The sequence below is a fragment of the Polypterus senegalus genome, chromosome 12 (genome assembly GCF_016835505.1).
Source record: "Polypterus senegalus isolate Bchr_013 chromosome 12, ASM1683550v1, whole genome shotgun sequence".
Lineage (NCBI taxonomy): Eukaryota > Metazoa > Chordata > Cladistia > Polypteriformes > Polypteridae > Polypterus > Polypterus senegalus.
The window spans coordinates 143,125,053-143,152,347 of NC_053165.1; the positions used below are offsets into that span (position 1 = coordinate 143,125,053).

The 27,295-nt window shown below is 37.7% G+C and overlaps 1 protein-coding gene across 2 annotated transcripts in view; it reads right to left on the minus strand.

Annotated features, from left to right (window-relative positions):
* The window catches only part of commd4 (COMM domain containing 4), a 32,067-nt gene extending 6,182 nt beyond the window's left edge, over nt 1-25,885 (minus strand). The window contains exons 1-7 of one of the 2 annotated variants that reach the window (XM_039773691.1): nt 25,773-25,885; nt 21,214-21,285; nt 20,648-20,713; nt 19,130-19,169; nt 14,318-14,437; nt 13,248-13,328; nt 4,413-4,589 (exon numbers count right to left, since the gene is read on the minus strand). In XM_039773691.1, the coding sequence (XP_039629625.1) occupies nt 4,413-4,589; nt 13,248-13,328; nt 14,318-14,437; nt 19,130-19,169; nt 20,648-20,713; nt 21,214-21,285; nt 25,773-25,775 (559 nt within the window). In that variant the 5' untranslated portion in view covers nt 25,776-25,885. The remainder of the gene's footprint in view (nt 1-4,412; nt 4,590-13,247; nt 13,329-14,317; nt 14,438-19,129; nt 19,170-20,647; nt 20,714-21,213; nt 21,286-25,772) is intronic. The other variant, XM_039773692.1, reaches the window with a different exon arrangement.
* Nucleotides 25,886-27,295: the final 1,410 nt, after the last annotated feature.

Here is a 27,295-nt window from a genome sequence, read left to right on the forward strand (position 1 = left end):
GAACGCAGATTCTTCACAACTTTTAAGGAACATTGAATATCTTTGTAGTACATGTTTAATTATCCTGTCCAGCTGTCCTTCCAGTTTCGTGTCAGCACCAGCAAGAATACAGCGCGAGGCAGGAACAATCTGTGAACGGAGCGCCAGCGGCTCGCAAGTGCTGCGGCACCATGTCCTCACATGTTGAATTATTAACAATACAGATTATTTAAATGAAGTTAATTTTATGTGTATAATATAATCAACATATTCTGCTGCATTTCATCTTAAAAATGATATCGTCATCATATGTAAATACGCGTTTTATAAAGTGTTGCAATATTATAACTGTATCGCAAGTTTACAGTGAGGTAATTGTACTTGTAAGTACAAACCGTTCTACAAGGAGCACTTAATGGACTGATTGAGTGCGTTTTGAGTTCTTAAGATGAAACTGTTTCTGAACCGTGAGGAAAGGCTCTGAAGCGTTTGCCGTATGAGAGCAGTTCAATAGACAGCATGGCTGAGGCAGCGTGTGCTTGATGCTGTATACTGATAATTCTCTTTCCAATCAGCTGCTGTACAGCTGTGATTCACACTTGGATACAGTGATATAAATACTCCGAGTGGTGTACTGAGAGTAATATGGAAAACGATGATCCGATGTGGCAACCCCGAACGGGAGCAGGTGAAAGAAGAAGGTAGTGCAGCAAGAGTAACAAGGCTAAACCAGCTATGGTATTTTGAATAGTTTGACCATTCCCTGGACCATTGTTACAGGTTAATTACAGTTGGATGCATTAAACTAATAAACAATATGCGGTTCATTTCAGTGTATTTATAAATCCGCGTCCGGGATGTAGATCTAAAAAAGAAAGGGTAACTACACAGGAATAGTAGCACTGCTTTGACGCTGGGTGCCGCCAGTCTGCAAAACCGAGCGCAGAACTTGCGTACGCCAGGGTATGAACTATTGTGGAAATATGCGTGGCTTTATGCTAAGTTTAGGTTTTATACATCGCGATTTGAATGTGGAAACATTCTTACACAACATTTTTGTGCGTACGCACCGTTTATACATGAGGCCCCTGGTGTTCACATCTTTGTAGCACAATATTTATTTTGATATTTTTCAAGGTCTTATCCATAATTTCGTGTAGGTCTTGAAGGATGCTTTGTGTTTACAAAACCTTTCAGAATCTGGCAAAACACATTAAAGCTGATCTAATTAAACATACCAGCACTCTGCTTAACCTCTCTGATGCCTCAGATTATAAGAGAAGGGCACTTTATTTTGGCAACTCTGTTCACACAGCTCCCTGAATCATGGAAGGGAGGGGTGCAGAGTTTGACTAATTCAATTCAGTTTTAATGGTGGGAATGTGATCATCATTACATCTTGGACTGAACAGTGATTTAGTTATTGTAATTTGATTAACAAGCTCAACAAAATGAAAAGAATAGAGGCTTTCTGGTTCAAGTGCATCCTCCACATACCAAAGTATATTTGTCTAGAAACAGCAATAGCAGAAAAATGCAGAATGTGACCACAAGCCTTTATTTGTTTTGATAAAAAAACAACAGTAGCTATTAGTGGTTGTTGTCCTCTTACACAATAGAACATTGAATGTGTGCAGCATACAATATATCCAGTGTGTGATGTATTTTGCAAAATAAAGAAAGGAATCATAAGTCTCTCACTTTAAGTTACCATTGCCAAGTGGTCTCCTATTTGCGCAGCCTGTTATTGCAAAACGTATTCTTCTTTATTTACTGTTTTCTGGTGCAGATGAATCACCTGTGACTGTACATAGTATGAGGAATAGTGCAGACAATGTGAACTATCCCAGTAATGCTAGTTCCAATTATCTATAATTGCCTAATTGGTCAATGAGAAATGGTGGCTAAAAAATATTTTCTGTCAATATGATGACACTAAAACAACAGCATGGACTACACATTATTTAATTCTCACAGCCAGCTAATTGGCCTCTACTTCTGTTACTTACTAAAAGTGTACTGTTTTAGACATATGAAAAAGCGTTACCACAAATAAGGCTTTAAATCATATAAAAATTCCCAAACTATAAATCCAAATAAATCCAAGGCACTACCCTGTTCCTACATTATATACATTTCTAAAAGAAACACAATGAGGGCTTCACTCTAGAATTTATATATTTAGCCAGAAATAGAAGGCAAACAGCATGCAACATTTATAAAAAGTATGTTAATGAAGTTAAATAGCAGCAGCAAAATAAGATGTTGATGGGCTAACAGGTAGTGGACAGACATCATTCAAAGGTCTAACTGGGAGAAAAAAAATCTCAAATTCTAGTGGTTCTTGACCTCACACTCCAATATCATTTACCAGATGGCAGAAGTGTGAAAATATTGTGTTGGGCATAAGCTGGGTTTTTAATGAGGACTCAAGAATTCTTACAGACCCTTGTGTAGTAAATGTGGTGGGAAGGCTGTCCCAGTGATAACATGAGTTTCCTTCACCACTCACTGAAGCAAAATGCAATCCTGGGCAGAGAAGCCACAGTACTATGGATGGTACACATGTAGGAGTTGCTGAGAAGGCCTGGAGACATACTAAATTGCCTCATATCTTCTCACAAAGAACATCAAGTGCTGTGCTTTCTTAACCCATTTATGCCTAAGGTTGAAATTTTTGAGTTTGTGCATGGAATTCACATATGTTGTGTAGAAAAATATAAAGACCAAGAATTTGAAGAGAAAAAAAAAATGTATTACATTCCATTGTTGAGTTATGTGGCATTCCAAAATTGAAGCACTAGGTAAATCCACTTCTTACATTATACATAATGTATAAAATTACTTGACTGTAGTTCCAATAATGGAACACGGGGCATTAATGGGTTTTAAACAAAGGATTTTTTTTATTTCACCAACAAAGGTACCCACTTAATGCATTTACATGTGCAATAATAACTTATTCAAAGAGACTAGACTGGCAGGTTTTATCACAATTATTGATTAGGATAGGTCTTAATACATACTATGGGTGCCCTGTTTTTATAGGTATAGAAACAAGGTACAAGGTTTGTAGACTCCATGAGCGTAGTTGCATATACGATCCAAACCCTTATGATTTCTTGTTGGAATATAAACATGCTTATATTATTTAAGGAGGATGGTTTAACTGGCAGTGATTGAAATAACACAAAGAAATGAATACAGCATGTGATTACACAGTTTTCTGTATACTACTTGAAACATGAAGCAGCCCAAATGCGACCAATGAACATGTCTGGTTGTGATGAAATCAGTGGTAAGCCTCCATGATAGATAAAATAGGTTTGCTGTTTCACAGAAGCAATTTCAGGTGTGCAGTGTTAGTATAAAACCTGTATATCCTGCAGCCACCTGAATAAAGCTCCACAAGAGTATTCTGTTAATGGTGTTAAATTTACGTACTGTAGAATGCCCAGAAGTGGATGGACAGTTTTTTGGCCTTGGAACCCCTGGAAGTTTATTTTCTCCTTCATCCAGCTGACTAAAGTTTTTACTTTCCTCTCCTATTTGGCCATCTGACAATGGGTTTTGTTAAGCTTAACATTTGGACTTTTGATTTTATTTTTATATAACTTGTTAGAAATAACTGTTGTTTAGTTTTTTACTTCTTCTTGTAACTTTGTCTAGCAATAATCATTATTGTAAAGCACTTTGTGCTACTTCCATTTATGAAAATGTGCCATATAAATAAATGCTGTAAACTGTGCATTGTACCTTACTCTTAACAAATGCTGCAGTACAGTCCTCATGGCAGACAGAATGTATTTGTACAGTAGCTGTACCATAGAGGCTAGAATTTTTTGGGGAGAGCCAGATCTATCTAAATATCAAGACAAAGCAATCCCTCACATCATTTTGGCTCACATCTAATCAATGTCATTTTCAGGAAAGCGGACTTTAGCTAAAAGGATGTTTGGTAGTTGGGGGTGGGCTGTTTGCTCAAGACTCTTCATTTATCTTGTTTTATTTGAGATCTCTTCTAGCAACGAAAGAACACTTATGTAGGACTCCAACTGGTTGAGCCTGATTATGTGAGAGAATCCAGGCCTAGGAGGCTAAAACTTATTTTATAATGATTTTTCCAATATCCAGTAATGTTTTTCTATCACATACTACGATTGCACAGATGTTCCGAAATAATAAAATCTCAGTTAAGGCTAAAATAAGCAATAAATAAACAGCAGGTACAAGAGAAACAAATCATCTGAATAGAAGATTTTTAAAGAAGGGGAAAAATGCAAAAGCAACATAACAAATAAACCCACTGCATAGCCAATGCTGCTAATGTACTGTGCCCTGAAATTTCTAAAATTTTCAACTGTGATGAGTTTAGATTAAATATTCATAATAACGTCAGCCGAGTTAAAGTTGCTCTCTAGATCACAACATACCTGCCAGCAACACCCGGAACTTTTCAGCAGTAAGTGAAACAACAGTAGTCTCTTTTGAACCCGTGTTTGGTCCCTGCACTTGGAAACGCAGCAACACTGTGGGCTCATTCACATCCCGTAACTCACTGGAGCTCAGAGTATAATCAACCCTCCAAGACACAGACTCCAGTCGGCTCACTGAAAGACATAAGAGATGATGACAGCCACTGCTAGAAATAGGAGTGTTGTAGGCTCAAATCTAAAATTTACTTTCAGGTTACTTGTTTAGCATATCATCAAAGGGATTTGGACAAATAGTTCTCAGCAAGTTATAGCTGTACTGCAATAAATTACTCATGTCATTGGCATTCAAAGTGGGCATCTTGTTTTGTTCATTTTTTCTTGTTTTGGCTTTTTAGTACAATTGTGCAAAAGAAAATGCGAGACAATTGGGCAAAGGGCTTCCTGAACAACCCCCAGTTTCAGCTGCTGTAAAATAATAAGCGTTGTGTTTAAGGAATGTTAATAAGCTAATTTTTTTTTTTATTAATTTTATTACAATCCATACAAAGCAATCAAGTTTTACAAAAAAAAATTAGTTAAGAACAGATCGATCCCCACCCTGAGAGAGAGAGCAAGCCAAACGTGTAAAATTTAAGGCTTGTAAACATACCTAAATTAATAAATTCTCTGTGCTTTATGAGCTTATTTTAAAATATTACTGATTAGATCCTGCCATGTTTTGAAAAAGTCTGTACAGATCCTCTAACTGAGTATTTGATTTTTTCCAATTTCAAATAATATAACACATCGGTTTCCCACTGACTTAAAAGAGGAGAGTTTGGGTTCTTCCAGTTTATCAGAATGAGTCTGCGTGCCAACAGTGTAGTGAATGCAATCACAATTTGTTTGTCCTTCTCCACTTTAAGCCCTCTGGAAGAACCCCAAACACAGCTGTTAATGGGTTAGGAGGGATTGTGAGTCCAAGGCTGTCTGAGAGGTAATTAAAATTTTTGTCCAGAATAATGTTAATTTGGTGCAGGCCCAGAACATGTGACCTAGTGAGGCTGGGGCTTGGTTGCAACGTTCGCAGGTTGGATCATGCCCTGGAAACATTTTGAGAGTTTTAGTCGAGACAGATGTGCTCGATATATAATTTTGAGTTGTATAATTGTATGCTTTGCATATGGAGCTCAGTGAATTCTCTGCATTGCTACTTTCCACTCCTTTTCTGATATATTAATTGAGAGATCTTTTCCCAGTGTCCTCTTGGATCTTTGAAAGGAAGGGATTGTAAAATGATTTTATATATTGTAGAGATGGAGTCTAATCCTTGAAATTGAGCAATATTTTTCCAGCATGGATGAGGGTGCAAGATGAGGAAAATCTGGAAGGTTCTGTTTAACAAAGTTCCTGATTTGAAGATAGTGAAAGAAATGTGTAGCTGGAATGTTAAATTTGGAATGTAATTGTTCATAGGATGCAAAGACGTTGTCTATATAAAGATCTCTAAGCAAGTTAATTCCAAATTTTTCCAGATATTAAAACTGCATATGTTTGTGAAGGTTGAAAGAGGTGGTTCTCTTGCAGGGTGCCACAGATAGAAGCTTCTCCGTCTTAAAATGCTTTCTACATTGGTTCCAGATTCTAAGTGAGTGGAGCACAATTGGGTTATTAGTGTATTGCCGATAACGTGTGTTTATTGGAGCACAGAGCAAGGAATACAAAGAAGTACTGCAGGATTTTACTTCTATTGCGGTCCAAGCCTGTGTATGTTCTTCTATTTGTGTCCAGGTTCTTATCGCCTGTATATTTGCTGCCCAGTAATAAAACTGGAAGTTAGGTAGAGCCATGCCGCCTTCTGCCTTTTGTCTTTGTAGGGTCGCTCTTTTGATGCGTGGATGTTTTGAATTCCAAATAAATGAGGTTATTGTTGAATCTAATTGCTTAAAGAATGATTTATTAATGTATATTGGGATGTTTTGAAATAAAAAAAGGAGCTTAGGAAGAATATTCATCTTAACAGTGTTAATTCTTCCAGCTAGTGTGAGATGAAGGGTTGACCATCTATGCAAGTCTTGTTTAATTTTTTCCATGCAGACGAAATTTTGTTGATAAGAGCTTTATGTTTACTTGTGATGTTTACCCTAGGTATTTAAACTGTTCTGCAATGATAAAAGGTAGGGTGTCTAATCTAATATTATATGCTTGAGAATTCACTGGAAAGAGTACACTTTTATTCAGATTAATTCTGAGACCAGAGATCTTTTGAAATTCTGTGAGTGCTGCTAAGACTGCAGGCACAGAATTTTCTGGGTCCGATATATACAGTACCATATCATCTGCATATAATGAGATTTTCTGTTCCAGTCCTTCTCTGCTAATCCCCTTTATCTGATCAGTATTTCGACAATGTATTGCCAGTGGTTCAATGGCAATGCAAACAGCAGCGGTGACAAGGGACATCGTGCCGTTCTAGTTTAAAGTAGTCTGAGCAAATGTTATTGATGCAAACTGAAGCTTCTGGGTTAGTATACAGTAATTTAATCCATGCACAAATGTTCGGGCCAAACCCAAACTTCTCCAATGTAGTAAAAGGTATTTCCATTCAATCATGTCGAATGCTTTTTCTGCATCCAATGATAATAATATTTCTGGGGTGTTTGATTTAGTTGGTGAGTATATTACATTAAACAGGCGAAGATTTGAAGATAAGTGTCGGCCCCTAATAAATCCAGTTTGGTCTTGTGATATTACGAGGGAGCACTTTCTCCATCCTTCTTGCTATGATTTTAGAGAGTATTTTAACGTCGTTATTCAGAAGTGAAATTGGTCTGTATGATGCACATTGTAATAAGTCCTTATTTTGTTTTGGAAAGACAGTGATTAGTGCTTGGCGAAAGGTTTGTGGAAGAGATTGGTTATCTCTGGCTTCTGTAAATGTTGCTAATAGGAGGGGAGTTAGCTGAGCGGAGAATTTCTTGTAAAACTCTGCAGGGTAGCCATCAGGGCCTGCTGCTTTTCCACCTTGGAGTGACTTTATAGCATCTAGTAATTCTGATAATTGCAGAGGTTTATCAAGTTCCTCCACACTAAAAGCGTCTATTTGTGGTATCTGTAATGTATCCAGAAATGCATTAGATTGTATATTGTCTTCTTTAAACTCAGTAGTATATAGGGATTTATAGTAGTCTCTGAAAGTGTGCATTATATTTTTGTGTTCGATGATTTTATCTCCGTTCGTGTTAGTGATTACCGAGATTGCGTATGCACTTCTTGCTTGTGAATTTGTTGAGCTAAAAGCTTATTAGCTTTCTCTCCATGTTCATAGTAATGATGTCTGGATTTGTAAATTAGTTGTTCAGTTTCTTTAGTTGTCAAGAGGTTTAATTCTGAATGTAGAGCCTGCCTCCTCCTATGTAGAGTCTCGCTTGGTAGTCTGGCATGTTCTTCATCTATTTTAGTAATTTCGCTACTTTCTTCGCTTCGGATTTATTTCTGTGGGAAAGATATGAGATAATCTGTCCTCTTAAGAAGGCCTTAAGAGTTTCCCAGAGTATTCCTGCAGAGATCTCGGGGATGTATTTGTCTCTAGAAAGAATTTGATTTGTTTGGATATAAATTCAGTACAATTCTCGTCAGCTAATAGAAGCGGTTGAGGCCATCTGGGGTGAGTGTATGGGGCTTAGTAATTTCAGCTCCAAGATCATAGGTGCATGGTCTGAAATAACAATAGCATCGTATTTACAAGATTTAATCTTAGGCAAGAAGTTATTGTCTATAAAGAAGTAATCAATCCTTGAGTAGCAATGATGTACTGGTGAGTAGAAAGAATATGTTCTTGAATTTGGGTTTAAAAACCTCCAGGGATCTGATAAGTTGTGATCAGTTATAAACTTTGTAATTATCTTTGCGTGTTAGTTGCTTCCCCTGTGGAGGAAGTCTATCTAAAAGTGGATTTAAACACAATTAAAGTCCCCAGCCATTATAACTTTATGAGTGTTCAGATTGGGAATGGATGCAAATAAATTTTGTATAAATTCCTTATCATCAACATTAGGTGCATAAACATTTATCAAAATCATTTTACAGTTAGATAAGTCTCCCATGACCATTACATATCTCCCTTCAGGATCCAATACTACATCTGATGCTACAAATGGTACTGTTCTATGTATGAGAATTCCCACCCTCTAGTTTTCTTTGTAAAACTAGAATGGAACATTTGGCCAGTCCAGTCTTTTGCAGCCGGAACTGATCCTTGCTTAGTAAGTGGGTTTCCTGTAAAAATACTATTTTAGCATTTAGACCTGTTAGGTGAGAAAGTACTTTCTTTCTCTTTAATTCGTGATTCAGGCCTTTAACATTCCAGCTTACAAGTTAACTGTCCCATCATGGAGACACTGATTCTGAGTTTTTGATGTCATTTTATAGTCTTAACTGGAAGTGAAATAGTTTAGGTCTTAATTTCCTATTTCCCCAAGAGTTGTTGCCATGCAGCTTATTATTACGTTGATAGTTATAATTATAAAGATTGAGATGATAGATTAGGTATAGATCAAGCCTGCTCTCTTTCTCTCCCCTTAACCCCCACCCTCCCTTTTGCCTCCCCAAGTGAGGCTAAAACCCACTTCACAGTCCCAGTCCTCTGACATACCCAGAGACAGAGCACGTCCAAAGCACAACAAGCCCCATGCAGTGGCGCTTTAGGTTAAAAGATAGAGATATCTGTTACCAATATAGTCTTTAAAAAGAAAAAAAAAAGATTTTGCACTTAAAATATATATATAGTCTTCAGCAATTTTAGTGCATTAAGATGATACACCCAGATAATAAACCCAGGTGATGGTGTTAAAGATGTGTCCAAAATAAGCATAACAAGTCTTAATGCAGTAATAGCAATAACAGTAAACCAAGGGTATGATATTGAACAGTCTCATTTAGGGTAGAGATGAAATAATTAGAAAAGAAAAAGAGAAAAAAAAAGGAGGAAAAGTAATTAAGCACAATAAAACATAAACAGATAGCCCTAGTAATACTAAGTAATAATAATATATGAGAATATATGATGATAAAAACCTGTATTTTAAAACGAATAGATCAGACAGTAGATTATTAATCCTAGCTTTATCATTTACCGCCATGACTCACTATTATGTATCAGAATAGTCCCGGGATCAGCTTTCTTAATTCATTTTCTGCTTCTTCCTTGCTAGCGAAGACATAGAATTGACCCTGCCATTCCACTTTCAGTTTTGCGGATACAGGAGGCTGTATTTGACACTGGCTTGCCGTAGCCGCTGTTTAATATTATAGAAGGCTGCGCGTTTAGTAGCTGTTGCTGGAGAGAAGTCAGGAAGATACGAATGTGGTTATTTTCATATATAATATCTTCCTTGTTTCTGAGGAGTGCCATCACCTCTAGCTTAAATGATAATCGTTCAAAACGAACTATAAAAGATCTTGGTCGGGGTCTGACGGTGTTTGATCCGCGTCGCGTAAGCGCTGCTATCTCAGATTCTGCTTTAAAGTCGCCCGATTATTTTAGAAAAAGTTCAGCTGCGAATTTCACAGGGTTTGAACTTTCTCGATTCTCCGCAGACCTTCAATTCTGACATTATACCTTCTACTCCCATCTTCTAAAGCAGCCAGTCTGTCTCCAAGTTTTTCTCGAGTTTTTACATTCGAACTGACATTTACTGCTCTTTCCTGGCACTGGCAGCTAAATGTTCGGCCATTTCAATCCGATTCGTGAATGTCTCCTTAAGATGCTCCAATTGATCAGCAAGCGTGCTCAGTTTAACCGAGTTTTCCTGAATGCGCTCTTCAATTTTACCCAGCACCTGTCGAAGCTCAAGTTGCACCTCTTGACGCAGCCTTTCATTTGCCTGTTGGAATTCCTGTCGCAGCCATTCATTGGCCTGTTTCAATTCCTGTTTCAGTCTCTCAAGTGCCTTTGCCGTTGCTTTCTCATTAGCCTTCTCGCTTTTCTTTATATCTTGCGTGAGCTCAGCGAGCAACACCTTCAGTTCAGATAGTTCAATTGTGCCTTCTTGTACCGTAGATGAAGCAGCAGACTTTGCTGAAGCCGGTGTCCCCGCTGCTCCAGGCTGCTAATGCGTAATTGAAGCCGCGGACTTCACGGCCATTTCCAGTTTCAGGTAATCTTCTCCAATCGGCGAGCTATCCAGATCTGCACGCACGATCGCACCTTCGCTCCCCTTTTCGCTCTCAGCCGGCGACGATGTAGTGGACCATGGTCCCGAGGAGTCTGTGCTTTCGCCCATCTGATCCAGGTCTATCTCTGAAAGGCCGTATCTTGAACTGGGGCTTACTGATCGCAGCTTGGATGTAGCTTTAGTTTTCGATTCTTTCGAGCCCCCCTTCTTGTTGGCCATGTTTATATGTGCTTACATATACTGTAGCAGTCCCTCTCGGGTTAAATAAATACAGGATATCTCAGGATAATAAGCAAATAATATGAAAAATAACACCACTGCTAGCGGAGCTCCACTTCAGACGTCCATCTCTCGCATCGGATGAGACCAAACCCCTGTTAACACAAATTTTGTTTGCTGCCACTGCTGCATTCTGAGTAGTCAGAATGTTTTCTACTTTGAATTGTGTAAACATTAAAAAGTGCTGGACTCAAAGTTAGTCATTACAATATATGTAAATTCTTTACCATGAAAATGTCTTTATTGTTCTCCATCCATGTATTTTCAGAACCCACTTATTCCATTATAGAGCTCTGGAATGCTGGGGCTTGTCCCAACAGCACCAGGCATAAAACAGGAATCAACTATTGATAAGACGGAAGAAATATCCTTATTATTTTGTCACAAGAAAAAGTCTAAAAAGATTTCAGGAACATCTAATATACAACAATCCCTGTATGCAAATCCTATTGTTTATAGGCGGAAACCGTGAAAATTTGAGGTATTTAAACCTCCAAAGTATAGGACATCTGATAAAACACCCGAGTAATTACATATACACTTGTTTTCAAAGCTGTTCCAGTGCTACTCCTGGAATGATTCTACACAATCTGTATCATTAGAGCAAATGTGATTTCACAAATAATACTGGCAACTTCAGCTAAGATGCATTTCTAAACAATTATATAAATATTTTAAACTAAAGAATAGCTTTACTTTTCAACTTCACCTACAATTACCCTCCCACCTACCGCCCTTACTGACTGTTTGGCCGAAATCAAAAACTGGTTTACATTTAATTTTCTTAAACTCAACACTGATAAAACAGAGATCCTTCTCATTGGTACAAAATCCACATTATCCAAATTCCACAATTTCCCCTTTATAATTGATAACTGTACGCTATCTCCATCCTCTCAGGCCAAAAGTCTTGGTGTCATCTTGGATAATAATCTCTCCTTTCTTTCACACATCAATACTATTACACGATCTGCTTACTTCCACCTACGCAATATCAACCGTCTCCGTTCCTCTCTCACCCCTCACTCTGCTGCAGTTCTTGTTCATAGCCTTGTCACCTCGCCTTGACTATTGTAACTCTTCTTTTGGTCTTCCTCAAAAACTCTTCACAAACTTCAACTAGTCCAGAACTCAGCTGCCCGATATTACGATCTCCTTCCACTCACCACATCACTTCTGTTCTGCATCAACTTCACTGGCTCCCTATCAAGTTCCGCATTGAGTTTAAAATCCTTCTGCTAACCTTTAAAGCTATTCATGATTTAGCCCCTCCATATCTGTCTGACCTTCTCCACATTGTCACCCCTTCCTGTACTCTTAGATCATCATCCTAAATTAAATTGACTGTTCCTTCTGCTCGTCTTTCTACAATGGGGAACAGAGCTTTCAGTCGTTCTGCCCCCCGACTTTGGAATGCACTGCCTCCTGAGATTAGAAACATTAATTCACTTTCTCTGTTTAAGTCTTCAGTTAAAACTCATCTTTTTAATCATGCCTTCTCTATGTAAACATTGTACTGTATTGTTTGTCGGTTGCTGTGTATAATGTACGGTGTCCTTGAGTGTTTGAAAGGCGCCTATAAATAAAATGTATTATTATTATTATTATTAATATGACTCCAAAAAATGAAACCAACTAGTAATGGGACAAGTACATAAAAAAAAGTGCTTTTTTCCAGATTGCTTTGTCCTCTCCATTGTCTCTCTCATTTCAAAATGCTGGGTATAGCAACAGCATGAATGTGTTAATTTCCCCGAGAATGTGACTTTATTCCTTCCTATTCAGTGAGATTGTCTTACTGGTATTCGTGTTTGTATCACTCAAAGTAAAATAGACACCGCAATTAAAAAAACACAAACAAAATAAGCACTATTATGTGTTTGAGAAATTACATATTAAGCAAAATGTCTCTAAAACTGGTACTGTATTAATATTCCAATTTCTCTGTTAACTGGAGTCTATCCCAGCAACATTTGCTGCAAGGCAGGAGCTTATGTTGGGTTAATGTGCCAGTCCATTATAGGGAATACTGACTTAAACCAGCACAAATGAACAATTTAAATTCACCAATTAACAAAACCTTAATAATTTTGAGATCTTGGAGGAAACTGGAATTCCATGAGAAAACTTGAACAAACACAAGAAGGTCATGCTGACCCCAAACAAATTATAACTAGGGCTAGAATTGAACCCAGGACACCAGAATTCAGGCAACAGTACTTGTATTGCAAAAGAAAAGGCAAAACCTTCAGTGTCCATCAATTTGTGGACCTTAACACACTTCCTGCTACTGTAGTTTTCTGGGCAACACACAGGTTTTATTTAAGGCCATAAAACAAGAACTATCCGCGCAGCCCTTGTTATCAATTTTCAGGATTGGTAAGTTGCTGATACTCACAGCGCAGGCTGCTCTCCCTCAGCTTTTCTTGCAGCACATTCTGTTTGTCTTCATATGACTTGCACAGGCCTGTTGTGTGCTCTGGAAAACACATAACAATCAATTTTAAATTTTATTTGTTACTAACAAGGAATTTGCACATGTACACTTTGCCTGACACAAAATACTGAACATATGTTTTCATTCCACAGTGCTGCCAATGCTCATCATATGTACACATAATGTCAAATCTTTGAAGGACAGAGGCTAAAAACGTTCAAGCAGAAAACCTTGTGCCACTTCTCCCTTTACCACCAGAAAACATTCAAGGCTAGGTTAAGACTAGTTTGTTTTTCTAAAAATATGTTTTTTTTTTTCTTCTTCTCATAAGGTCCATAGAACTAACATTATAATTCCAAAAATGAGTTAGTCTCTGCTATGTGGAGTTTGTGCCAAACTTAGTGAAACACAATGAAGCTGTGGTGATGTCAAAGTAACTGATTGGCTTCAACTTTTGATAATGCAGATGACATTCTTTAATTGAACCTCTGCATGCCATTTTAAAAACCTGACTACCATGATTCTGAAACAGAGTATGACCCTTTAGTTGTTTCAGTTTTTTTTTTTTGTTCAGTTCTCACATTTTATTTAAAATGGAGTACAAAGCCAACAACAAACACTTATTGACAGTCTTCAATATAACAAGGAAACATTAACAAAATGCAACACATTGGCAAATATGAAAGAAATTTCAAGGAAACAAGCAAATTGTGAAGTGCTGAACAGTGATGAAAACAAAAGAATCAAAGTACTAGTATAAAAAACAGAAACAAAGTAACTCCATAATAACTCCATTATCTACAATGTGGATGAGAATTTAAATATTTATTACATAGCTTTTGATGTAAACAATGAACAAGTTTATATGATCACTATTGTTACGTGTATAGAGAACAGTGAAAGTAACGCAAACGTTACAGTAACAAAAACACCTGGCACCAGCGTATTAGCCTCTTTGTGTCTCCTGGCGTTATTAGGAAAGTGGCATTTGTCAAGGACTATTAAAGTAAGAATGTGGCAAAGCAGATTACCTTTTGGAAGTCCTAACTGTTGTAGTTCACTGGCCAGTGATTCTGAATCCACATTGTGCTTGGCAGCACTGGAAAATATAAAACTCAGGACTGCAATGCTGGCTTTTATATCGCCACTTTCTAAAACAAAAATAGAAGAGAGAAAACAAAAAATGAATGCAAAAAAAACAAAAAAAAAGATTTACCTGGACAACTGGCATCAAATGGGTTGAGAATGAATGGGAAATTAAAAACGGTCACGGGATATGCTGACCAGAAAACTGATTCACAAAAGGAGATTTGTTTTTGGACTAACCCAGTAATGTAAACTGAAACCAAACCCCTCTGATATCCTTCATTTTTAATGCTTGCAACTATCAGTTATGTGTCTTTGCTGGCCCTGCAGATCCCTAAATTCTATGAACTAAGTCTTGAGAGGGCAGCCCTGCTAATGAATTATGATTTTCCCCAATCGATCAGCCAAAAGAAGAAGATCTACAAAATCAAGTAAAAACCTTAAAAGCTTCTACACGGTAAGATTATGGAGCGAACGTCAAGAAATGATATATTTAAATTGTATAATAAATATTATTGCAGAATGCCATTTTATTTTCTTTGTAAAACACCTTTTAATGTTTATTCTCTGAATTGAGCCTTGTAATATAAAGATTAACTGATGTAATGTACTTGTGAGTGATTTTTGTCTCCTTTTTACAGTACAGCTAAAGACTCACAAATAATCTACTAGACATTCTATGACGGCGAACTATGACAAAAACTTGAATGAGCTCATACCATTCCATTTAAGCAAATTAAAATTAAGAGGTAACACAGATAGATGTAATAGGTCAGTGGGTAACTGGTGTTCTATACTATTTGAAATTGGGAAAAAAAAATACTTCTGACTTAGAGGACCTGCTCAAAACTTTTTTTAAATATGGCAATATCTAACTAGTAACATTTTAGAATAAGCATTTATATTGGCTGAAAGGGATAGTCTCCTTTCTTTGCTGTTTTTAAAGATCTGCTCTTGTTGTTGACTCTCCTCACTTTCTCTTGGTGGGGGTTGAAATCTGGTTTGTTAAGCTTGACTTGATCGTTTACAATGTCATTTTCTTCACACAAAATTAATAAAGAAAAACTATGTATTTGTCCATTCTGAATGAAAAGGCCCTGTGATTAAATTCTCCCAACTCTGCAAAGGCTTGCCTAATGCTTGATTTAGTAATTTAGTAAAATAAGGTTTAAAAGAAAAAAATATAATGAATTATAAATGTACAATGAATTCCAGCTATGATTTAAAAATCAGTTCAGAAAGGAAAAACAATGGGGCAAAGATAAAATATGTGACATTTTGCACAAATGCTACAAGGTTTATTAGTAGAAAAAAAATGATAGATACATAAAACTAGTTTGGGAGTAACTATTTCAAAAAGTAATTACTTGATAACATGTGGGTCAAAAGAAGAATAAAACCCTACAGTGCTCTGCATAAGCAGAACATATATTAAAAAAAAAAAAAACTTAAGTGTTTTTTGCACATACACCAGGCATTGTCTGCCTTCATCTATCATCTGTGATGACCGCTCCGAGATGCTGCAATAAGAGCTGCAATTCTCAAACATACTTTTGGGTCAGGGAGAAGATAAGGGAGAAGATGTAGATAAGTCCTTCCTTTAAAAATATAAAAACTTTGAGGAGTAACTGATACCATGAAGCTAGTTAGGGATCTTGCTACCATTCCAGAACATCTACCGAATCGATTATGGTTTGAATTCATGTTAAAATGCAAATTACCACCAGGCTCTTCCTTGTCCTGATCTTACTGTTACTTGACATGATTTTTCTAGCTCCTGTTTGGGTAAATGGATTAACCACAGTGGTTTTATTACTCAAGTTGGGGGCAACAGTTTATTTTCGGTCACATTTCTCTCAAGAGTGCGGTTTGAAAACTAATATATACTCCTCATTCCTTAGATATCATACTCTGACTCCACTGGGTCATCAAAGAACTTGCATGACATGAAAAGTGATGTCAATTCCTATATTGTTATTCCCTATAAGGACACCAATATGTTACTTGAAAAACAAGATATCTTCATTTCAGTCAGTGAAGAAGGGTTCTCCTAAGAGAGCGAATCTGAATTTGCCATTTAATGCTAAATGAAGCATTTAAGCACTGCATGAGGTGACTGTAGCCTGACTACTAGTCTCAAAGTGCTCACTGCAAGATGGATGGGATCTACTTTAATATTCAAGATGGGTTAAAAAAAACTACATGACAACAAAATGAAAAACAAGATTAAATGAATGATTAATGAGACAAACTTTTTCAAAGCAACAAATAATAAATGTAAGTGGTGCATCTGCCTCTAGCCCAGAGGGGAATACCGAAATACAAAAGAGGATTATTGCAAATGTGGTCTTGAATAATTAAACAGTCATTTGTGAAGGAGTAGGAAAGTGAGGAAAACCAAACCTGGTGGTGGCAGGGGGGACTGTTAACTCATTTTTGGTAGGAAACCCCATTATCCCACTTCCATTTCTTACACTCTATAGTTTCTTGTCCTCACTACCTCTTACTTCAAGACCAGGGTCTGCTCTATATGTGTTATTATACAGGGCCCCCTACTTTTATCTTTACCTGTTCAATCATTCTGGCTACGTGATCTTCCCTTTCCTCCCTAAATTTCAAGGACCTCGGTGTTCAAGAATATTGTCTTCCAAAAATCCAAACCTTCAAAACACATAGCTTAAATCTGTACACAGCTCTTGATGCACTACACCATGGGGCTGTCCAGAGATCCTTAGTGTCAGATCTGGCACATTAAAACCATGGACATGTTTGTCTAAATATTTTGGGACTATCTGGACCTCGCTTCTTATTCATTTAATGTATCACACAGGAGGATATTTCTCTTAAGCACAAATGCTGCTAAATAAGCTCTAACCTCTCAAAAGAAATCCTCTGGCACTCTATTCTTTATCCTAATTTGTTGACTGATCCCTTGTTGAGTTCTCCATGGCAAAGATTAATTGATTATCCAGTACCAGTGACAAATTTTGGTGCTGTTGAAATGAGCCCAGATGGCTGCAGGCCACCTAATCTTCAACCTCATAGAGGGGCTCTGTGGGGCTGCATTTCTCTGTCGCCATGTTATGTCACAGGTAACTTGCTTCTTTTTTATTGTCCCTTTCATGATAGGCTGTGACAGAGGGAGTTGGTTTTCCCAATTAATATCATTATTATTATTTATCTCAATTAGAGTCTGTTTCATCTGTTTAAAATATTTGTTTGAAACCTAATACACTGTAATTCTGTGACTTGGTCCTACTATTGATCTGCAATAAAAAATTAACTTAAAAATACAGCAAACACTATCACATGGTGCTCTATAGGTATGGTACAACTTCTTTCTTATTCTGTAGCATAAGCAATGGCAAAAACAGGATTACACCGGATGTCTGCGATGACAATGTTCATATGGCTTCAGTTGCCCATGTGGTCAAAGGTCCGAAAGCAACAGCAGGCTGACACAAATTCAAACAAACAATTTCTTTTTTCTTTCTTGATCTTTCTTAGTGAGTAGGGTCCCGCTGCAGATCTGACAGTTTGTCACTGACAGTATCCACGTCGCAGGGGGCCCTGTGTGGTTTTACAGCAGGCTTTTTATATTTTTTCCAAGCATGTACACAAAGCTTATCTTATACTTGCAGCTTTAGAAAGCAGTCCTTCCTTACTAGCAGAGTAACTTCTCCTTTCACTAACTAGGACAGAGTGCAGTCCTCCCAAAAGCTGATCCACCCTTTATTTTATTTATTTTTTATTCATCTTGTAGCTACTTTTATATATTTAGGGTCTAATGCTTAACAACCTTAACTTTCCTTCATCACAATCTTTATATATTTCATATAGTTAACACACAAAACTCTTATACTTGCAAATCCATATACACATACATTTTCTTATATTTTTTATCCACTCAAATGCACACAGATAATAATCACCAAGGCGCTTTAGACTTGTTTATCTAAATATTCATTGCACTGAGGCGTAGTCCCAAAATCTTCTTCCCCTCCCTTGGACTAGGTTAAAGCCCTTAGCCCAAGATTCTCTGTTCAACCTTCATTCAAAACATCGATTTAAAATGTTATTATTCCACACCCACCACAAATATCACTATGTCCATCATTTACACATGCAGCACTACTGTTTCTTTATTTTTACAATTTAGGTGTAGACAAAAGAAAAAAAAAAGTTACCAGCTATAGGTCACACCAGGAGTCGGTAAGGGGGATTATTAACAGACTGTTTCTGTTTTCCAGAATGCACCATGTCAAGGTGCTTCCCACATGCAGAGTAAATGCTTCTATATTTCTTGGACCAGACCAGGCAGAAGAAGTGCATCACTTAGAATCACACAGGGATGAGGACTATGCCAGGTACTTCACTGTTATTATTATAGACCAAAGCACTAAACCCGAATGCCATTTCCTTTATTACATTCACGACAAAATTTTTCACAGGTGCAGTACAATAGAAACATTTTGATATCTGTACAATCTCAGTGCTAACAGTTTACAGGGAGTCAATGGTATTAACCAAACAACTCATGTTTTTGAGTTTCATTATCAGATTAGATGACATTATACATGCCACGTGCTCAGCCATCTGTTAGAAGGGACACAGGACTTTAATCCTTAGTTCTGCCAACTCGGTCTGGAAGCACAGCATGTTTGTAGCCTTAATTCTTTAAGCTACAGGTACAATCCAGTAGCTAATTATGACAAAAGACACATATGTTTCAATACTGCTTCTCACAAATTACTTACCAAACTTGGCATCAGATGTGATCTTTGTAACCTTTTCATACTGAGAAAAAAAAAAGAAAAGATGGTGACACACTACACCATTTCACCCTGTGTTTAACTTATCTTTACCTAATTTGCTATAAGATGGATGTGAAGCTGCAACTGGCTATAATTTGGAGAACTGAAATGCAGCGTGCCTGCTAACCAGCCGTTTTTATTCAATTATTAGGTCCTGGGCAGTTTCTTATGTGAAAGGCAGCAACCAGCTCTGAATAGAAAACCAGGACACACTGATGCATTCATGACGAATTTACAGCTGTCAGTCACAGATAGATAGATAGATAGATAGATAGATAGATAGATAGATAGATAGATAGATAGATAGATAGATAGATAGATAGATAGATAGATAGATAGATAGATAGATAGATAGATAGATAGATAGATAGATAGATAGATAGATAGATAGATAGATAGATAGATAGATAGATAGATAGATAGATAGATACTTTATTAATCCCAAGGGGAAATTCACATAATCCAGCAGCAGTATACTGATACAAAAGACAATATTAAATTAAAGAGTAATAAAAATGCATGTAAAAACAGACAATAACTTTGAATAATGTTAGCGTTTACCCCCCCAGGTGGAACTGAAGAGTCACATAGTGTGGGGTCTCCTCAGTCTGTCAGTGGAGCAGGACGGTGACAAAAGTCTGTCACTGAAGCTACTCCTCTGCCTGGAGATGACACTGTTCAGTGGATGCAGTGGATTCTTCATGATTAACAGGAGTCTGCTTAGTGCCCGTCGCTCTGCTACAGATGTTAAATTGTCCAGCTTTATTCCTACAATAGAGCCTGCCTTCCTCACCAGTTTGTCCAGGCGTGAGACGTCCTTCTTCGTTATGCTGCCTCCCCAGCACACAACCGCGTAGAAGAGGGCACTCGCCACAACCGTCTGGTAGAACATCTGCAGCATCTTATTGCAGATGTTGAAGGACGGCAACCTTCTGAGGAAGTATAGTCGGCTCTGACTTTTCTTACACAGAGCATCAGTATTGGCAGTCCAGTCTAATTTGTCATCCAGCTGTACTCCCAGATATTTATTGGTCTGCACTCTCCGCACACAGTCACCTCTGATGATCACAGGTTCCATGAGGGGCCTGTGCCTCCTAAAATCCACCACCAGTTCCTTGGTCTTGCTGATGTTCAGGTGTAAGTGGTTTGAGTCACACCATTTAACAAAGTCCATACATAAGTCTTTGGAACAGACAAGTAAACAAGTTTCAGGAGAAAACCCACATGAACCCACATGAACATGGGCGAATATTTACATTCTGCACATTAATTTTTTGCATTAATTTAGGAGGAACATACAGTCTACCCCATGTAGTAGACAGCCCATGGCCCACACATCATTTGTGTTGGGAACACACCATAATCATAGCATTACAATCATTTTTATACTTTTGTGCATTGTAATAATGCATTTTAGGTATACTTAAAACAGTAAAGTGGAGGCTTATCAAGTCTACTTACATCAATGCTTTCTCCTAAAAGGTCTTTAAGAACCTGGCCACACAAAAGCTTCATCTTCACAGAGGACTGGAACAAAAGTAGTAGAATGACCAGCATTAAACAGAAACCCAGAATAGGAGGAAAATGTGAGAAGCCTTCATCCCAGTTAGTTAAATGTTATTAAGGGAAGTTAAAACACCTAAACAAGAGCTTTCATTGCACATTAGAGATTGCTAAGTGTGAGCTACTAGATGTCCAAGCTATGAGGTGATAAACTGGAAAAGGGAATTACATTTTCTAGTAAAAAACACAGCCCCATACAAATAAAAATGCTTTGTTTGAAAGCAGAGCCTGCATAGTTAATGTACAGACATGCATACTTTGCCTAAAAATATTTAAAGTGATTCACCACCCTCTATAAAATTTGACATTTCAGTTGAATTCAGGGAACATTACAGAGTATTGCCTACACACATTTAGTCTCAGACTGTTCACCCACTGCTTAACTATTTAATAAACTGCATAATTAAAGGAGAAAACTGTGAGAGTTTGTGGAAAGAAACAAAAAATTAAAAGATATACTTAACAATTTTAGCAAGGGTACTGATTTCTGCCAAAACCCAATCTGGACAATCAAGATCACCACAGAATCTAAACCTCTGTAGGGAAATATAGTGGAAATAGTATTAGAGGACATTTAAAAAAATAAAACAAAACTCAGATTTCAAGATACAGTATACTGCAGTTCTTGCAAATTAATTTAGTGGACTTTAGTGATGATAAAATTATTAACTGGGAATATGGGAGGAACTAATCCACCTAAAAATTAAAAATAAAGCCTTTCTAGCACAGGTAGTACAACACACACTCTGGCCAGTCAGATATGGCTCAATTTCCTGCATGAAAATAAAACAGTTTGTCTTCTGTTTGTTATTTACAAAACATCTTAACTTGTGCGTCTGGTGCAAAACTTTTTATGTCATCATAAAAGATTATAAGAAAAAGAGGGATGAAAATCTTAAGCTATAACAAGGATAAAACAATTACCTTTTCTGTACTTTGAAAACTTCTTTTAAGAAGAAAAATGAAACTGGACAATAATAAACTGTCTTCATTTAAAGCATTGTACCCTGCTGCTAATGGCTCTCCACAGCCTGCTTTGAGAAACACTAGACTTTCTCTGTTTTGAACCAACGTTTGGCAGCTATAGATTAGTGCTTTACATTAATTAGGTAGTATGACTGAACCAAAGTAGTACAACAACATATGCTGTAGTGAGTTTAATATTCACTACTCGTGGCAAACAGGAGATGAGACAGAGGGGTTGGGAGCAAGTGCTAATAGTGCGTTGCTGCAGCCAACACATGGAGAACCATCTGGATTGGAACCCGAGTACAAAGGGTGACACTTCAGCACTGCAAACAGGAGTGAAACTCAATTCAATTCAATTTTTATTTAAGTGCACTTCCAGTTATAAACACAGCGTGCTCTATACCAGGTAATTTGCAATGTGGTAGTGTGCTGGGAAAATGGTGTTAAGGCAGGTGATGGCAACAGACTAAAACTAATTAAAAAGCCTGAGTCTGTCCTGGGAGTTGGGCTGGACTCACTGGAGGAGGCGGTGGAGCAGACGTCACTCATGAAGCTGCTTACTATTCTGGATGATGATTCTCTTCCTCTGTAGAAGGGCTTATTTAAACAGAGGAGCACCTTCAGTAAGAGACAAGACAACTGTGTTGCACCAAGGAGAGTTCTGTGAGGTTGTTTCTACCCTCAGTTACTGTATTAGGGCGAGATGATATCGTTCTCGTTGTGCTGAATGGTACTGAGATGCAGACAGCATAACAGACATGACGCTATGTGTAGTATACTGAATTAATGACTGACATCCTGTACTATGAAATTGTATCTGACACATATGTGCAATTCTAATGACTTTACACATATGAAACACCTACACTTTAACTTAGCTTATAGATAATTATTCTTATACTAGACATTAAGCCAGTTACAATAACGGGCGCTAGAACAGTAGTGCCTAAACATTTGTATGAACAGTCGATATTAAATGGCAAGGGACCTTGTATGTGGCTGTAATGTGTGTCACTGTATTGTGTGCCTTTAATTTTCTCTCTCAGTAATACTGGTTTCTATTTCTGTAAAATGCCTGTAATTTTGTCTGACAGTAATACAGTGGAACCTCGGTTCACGACCATAATTCGTTCCAAAACTCTGGTTGTAACCCGATTTGGTCGTGAACAGAAGTAATTTCCCCCATAGGATTGTATGTAAATACAATTAATCCGTTCCAGATGTATGTAAATATATATTTTTTTTAAGTTTTTAAGCACAAATATAGTTAACTATACCATAGAAAGCACAGCGTAATAGTAAACTAAATGTAAAAACATTGAATAACACTAAGAAAACCTTGAACAACAGAGAAAACTAACACTGCAAGAATCTGCTATAGCCTTATGACCCGCTCGCTAAAAACTCTTTTTTAATGAGTTTTAAGCACAGGGGAAAAAATAAACATTTGAAAAATCTGTAATTTAATAAACAACCAAGAAAAGTAACATTGCAACAATGCACACGTGCCCCTGTGTGTGTGTGTCTGTCTCTCTCTCTGCACAGGGAATGCACAGGCAGAGACTGAACACGTGTGGCCCCGCGCATGCGCACTTCTCCAGAAGACACACACACGGACACCGCGCGCCTGTTTGTGTGTGCGCGCGCGTGACTCGCGTGTGTCTCTCTCTCTCTGCACAGGAAGAGACTGAACACGTGCTGTGTGGCTCCGCGCATGCGCACTTCACCAGAAGACACACACGGACACTGGACGCACACAAGGGTTTTATTAAAGAGGATGTGTATGTCTCTTGTTAACATACTTAAGACTGTAAAAACTGTAATAAATGTTATGCAAATGTTTGTGCATTTTAGGTCTGCTGTTGTAACCTTGCCATTTCCTTTCAGATTAATAAAGTTTCTGTCTATCGGTTTATCTATAGAATTATACAAAGAAAATAAAAATGAAATGCAATATAAATACAAATTGAGATATAAACAGAGAAACACCAAGAAAAACATACAAAAATATTATGCACATGGTTTTAAAGTCCAGTAACTACATTTCAAAGGATAGCTGTATTTTAAAATGAATAACTGTAGGTAAATGACAAAAAATATCATTTGTACTGAAACCACCTGAAACCAGAAGTATCATGAGTTAGGCCCTTAACCTGAAAATTGCTCCAGGCACTGGACAGTAGCAGACCCTATGGAAAGACAATTTCCACTTGAGGATTAATATGGTATAACAACTGACTCTGTATGTTAAGCGGGAGATAGGCCATTTACAACTTTCTAAAGCTGGGCGATACGGTCTAAAAATAAATGTTCTGATGTTTTTCATCCAATTTACAATTTCAATCAATTTTCTTTCTTTAAAAATTTTCAAAAACAAAGGTCAGGTCAGGGAGCATGCACTGGTTCAGCACGTTGCTGGACCCACCACATGGCAAAACAGCTCAGCATCTCAGTTGGCAAACCATCTGGAAATGACCATTTATCTGCCACAGCCAGGGGACACATGGGTGTCCCATTGGCCTGGTTCAGCCACTAGGGTCGTCAACAATGGGGATCCTGCTAGCCAGATCACCCTCGGGGAATCACACCACATGGCTGTACTGCCGTAACTGATGCTCTCTCACAATGCAGGTAATCTGCAACCACTCGTTAGACACAAAGTCAAACCAGCGGTACCCGGGGATTTTCCAAAGAGACACAGTACCAAAGGAGTCCAGTCTTCATCTCAGGTCACTTGATAGCATCATGTCTTGCAACCATATAGCAAAACAGGATTAAGAGATATTATTCAGTTTTGTTTTGGTTTGACATATTAAATAAAACAATCAATATACTTAAGAATATCACACATATTTCATGATGGCTTCTTTGGGCAAAAGGCATGTACAAGTGGCTTTGGAACTGGAGTTGATCCACGGGTGCTGCTCAGTGGTTACTCGCTGCTCATAGTTGTTAGCACGGGTAAAATGCAAAAGACAGATTTCCTTGCGGGGATCAATAAAGTGTAAACCCAAGTTAACAAATTAATAAAAATGCCTCCTGAAAAAATTTCTTAAAACCCTAAAAAATAATTTTCTAAACAAAAATTGTAATTGGCGAATAACAAAATCAAACGCGAGATGCTTTTAATGTGCTGTATTGATTACAATGATTACGAGCCTGTCTACTGCCTCTGGCGTAAGGCGTACCCTGTGCCATGCTACTGTGCCCACACCCCTTAAAGACCGTCTCTGATGAGGCACCTGAAGCAGGAATGAAGAGATGTTTTTTGGCCAAATTACTAAGCCTTGGTGCTTCCATCACCGAAGTCGATGGGTGACCAAAGCTGGGATAACGACGCTGCGTTGTCGCCTGCTTTTTAGTAGGTGTTCGACGCTGCTGCTAGTTCGCGCTACACACCTTTTCCCACTTGGCTGCGCGCCCCCGACGGAGAGGCTGGAATACGTTTGTCGTGCTGGTAGCTTTATTTGGCACAGTATTTACAGCAGACAGTGGTTTGTTTGACGTCGGACTTTGCACTGGCAGTTTCAGACACGAGCTCCTCATCTGATACCGCATGGGTTGCCATCTCGTTGCGGTGTTTGTGTGGGAGGGGGCGCGGTTCATGACAGAGTGCGGGTCCGGCGTGTTGGAAATGCCCGGACTGAACTGAATCAAGATTTTCAGTTGTACACATGGACCTAAACCAGATATTCCACTGAATCGATAAAATTGAACTCTACGACTTTCTCTGTGAGAAGTAGGATTTTCAAATAACTAATACAGTATACTACATTGTCATACTATTATAAATAAATCTCGACAGGAGTGACATCAAATAAACAAAGTAATAATAAACGTTAGCAAATAACAGCTCTACTTAAAGAATACAAATCTGGACAGCTTCGTTGAAAAAAGTACAATACAGAAAATGCAAAACACAACATAACGGTACGCGCAGGCTAAAGAGCAATGCATGCACACCTACAAATCATTTTGCAACTACACAGACAACGGCACGTCCAGATTGCAAGTAAATATGTAAATTTAGAAAGAAAAGCTGCGTAACATTTACCATAGTGTTAATCAGAAGTTTCAAATGCAGCAGCAAAAAAGTCAAAAACAAGAAAATACAATCCGCGGCCAAGCTAAAAGTAATGTCTGTGAGTTACTTCCGTCTCTAGAAGATTACGTCACTGTCGCCGCGTGTTTAGATGACATCACAAAGAGGGTGTTACCTTAGTCGCCAAAATTGCAGAAGTGGAAACTGCAAAATAAGTTACACGATTAGTTATATTTCTGAGAAATGTTAACAGTGTAAGAGAATTGCGTTATTTTTTGCAAATTTGAAAATGAAACTATATCAATTGTTTCACATGGAGTATGTTTATTGAAATATTTTGCAATGTACATGTGACTTATAAGTGGTTGTTTACGCCTTTTGATAGAGAAGTGTGGAGCGCCTCAGAAAATTTGATTGTTGTGAAATGAAGCACGAAGTCACAAGAATGATTGCATAATTTATAAAATAATAAAATAAATGTTACAGGCAAATAGGAAAATGTTATGAACAAAAATGGGAGAATTACTGTATGCTAACAGTTAAACGAGTCATAGTTTTTTGTTTTAACGTGTCGAAATTTAAGATGCTTTAATGTATGCAAAGGTCAGCGTCGTGGCACAGTCTGTGTAGAATCTGCAAATGTTTCTGGTGTTTGCAAGGGGTTTTCTCTAAATACTCCAGCTTTTACTCCAATACGTTTAAAGATGTGTTTGTGTTAGGCTTATTGTCGATTCCAAACTGGCTCTTGGCTTCCATGAAAGACTAACCCTGGGGTCTCCAACCTTTTCTCCCGTGAGAGCGACTTTTACAAAATGAAAATGGCCGAGGGCTGCTCGTGTTTTCTAATGTTTATTCTCATTGCTTATTGCAACCCAAACAAACTGTTGGTGTCCACAGCTCACATTTTGCATTAAAAAAGTAACAAAAAATATTTAGTTCACCTGCAAGTGCATGTTGTATGTCTGTATGCATTTTCTAGCGTATCTCACACTATTGAATTAAAACATGAATGCTGTCAAAACAAAACAATGCAATTCCAAATACACAGATATGACTTATTCATTTGTCATTTTGTCACATGTCACTGTTTCACTTTATTCACAGGTCCAGTTGCATGTGTGATGTGTTTTTTAGTTAGTCAGATGACTGGCACTGCATGAAGACAACAAGAGAGGCCGGTGTCTGGTGGAGTGGAGCCACTGAGGTTCACCCTTATGGAGTCATTTAAATGTTCATCTGTCAGTCTTGTTCTGACCTTTGATTTCATGACATTCATGTAAAATCAGGCAGACTCACAGAAGTATGGAGACCCAAACAAAGCAGACATTTTCAGAGCTGCTTGGTGAAGATTCTTATAGTTATCTGGCTCTACTAAGCTCCAGAAATGCTTTAAATGCTGTTGAGATTTTAACTGCACATTATTTTGAAGGTTTACTAATATATAGTATATAAAATCCAAAGTCTGTATGTCTGTCTGCTTTTCACGTGAGAAACTACTTAATGGATTTAGATCGGGTTTTTTTTTCTATAATTTG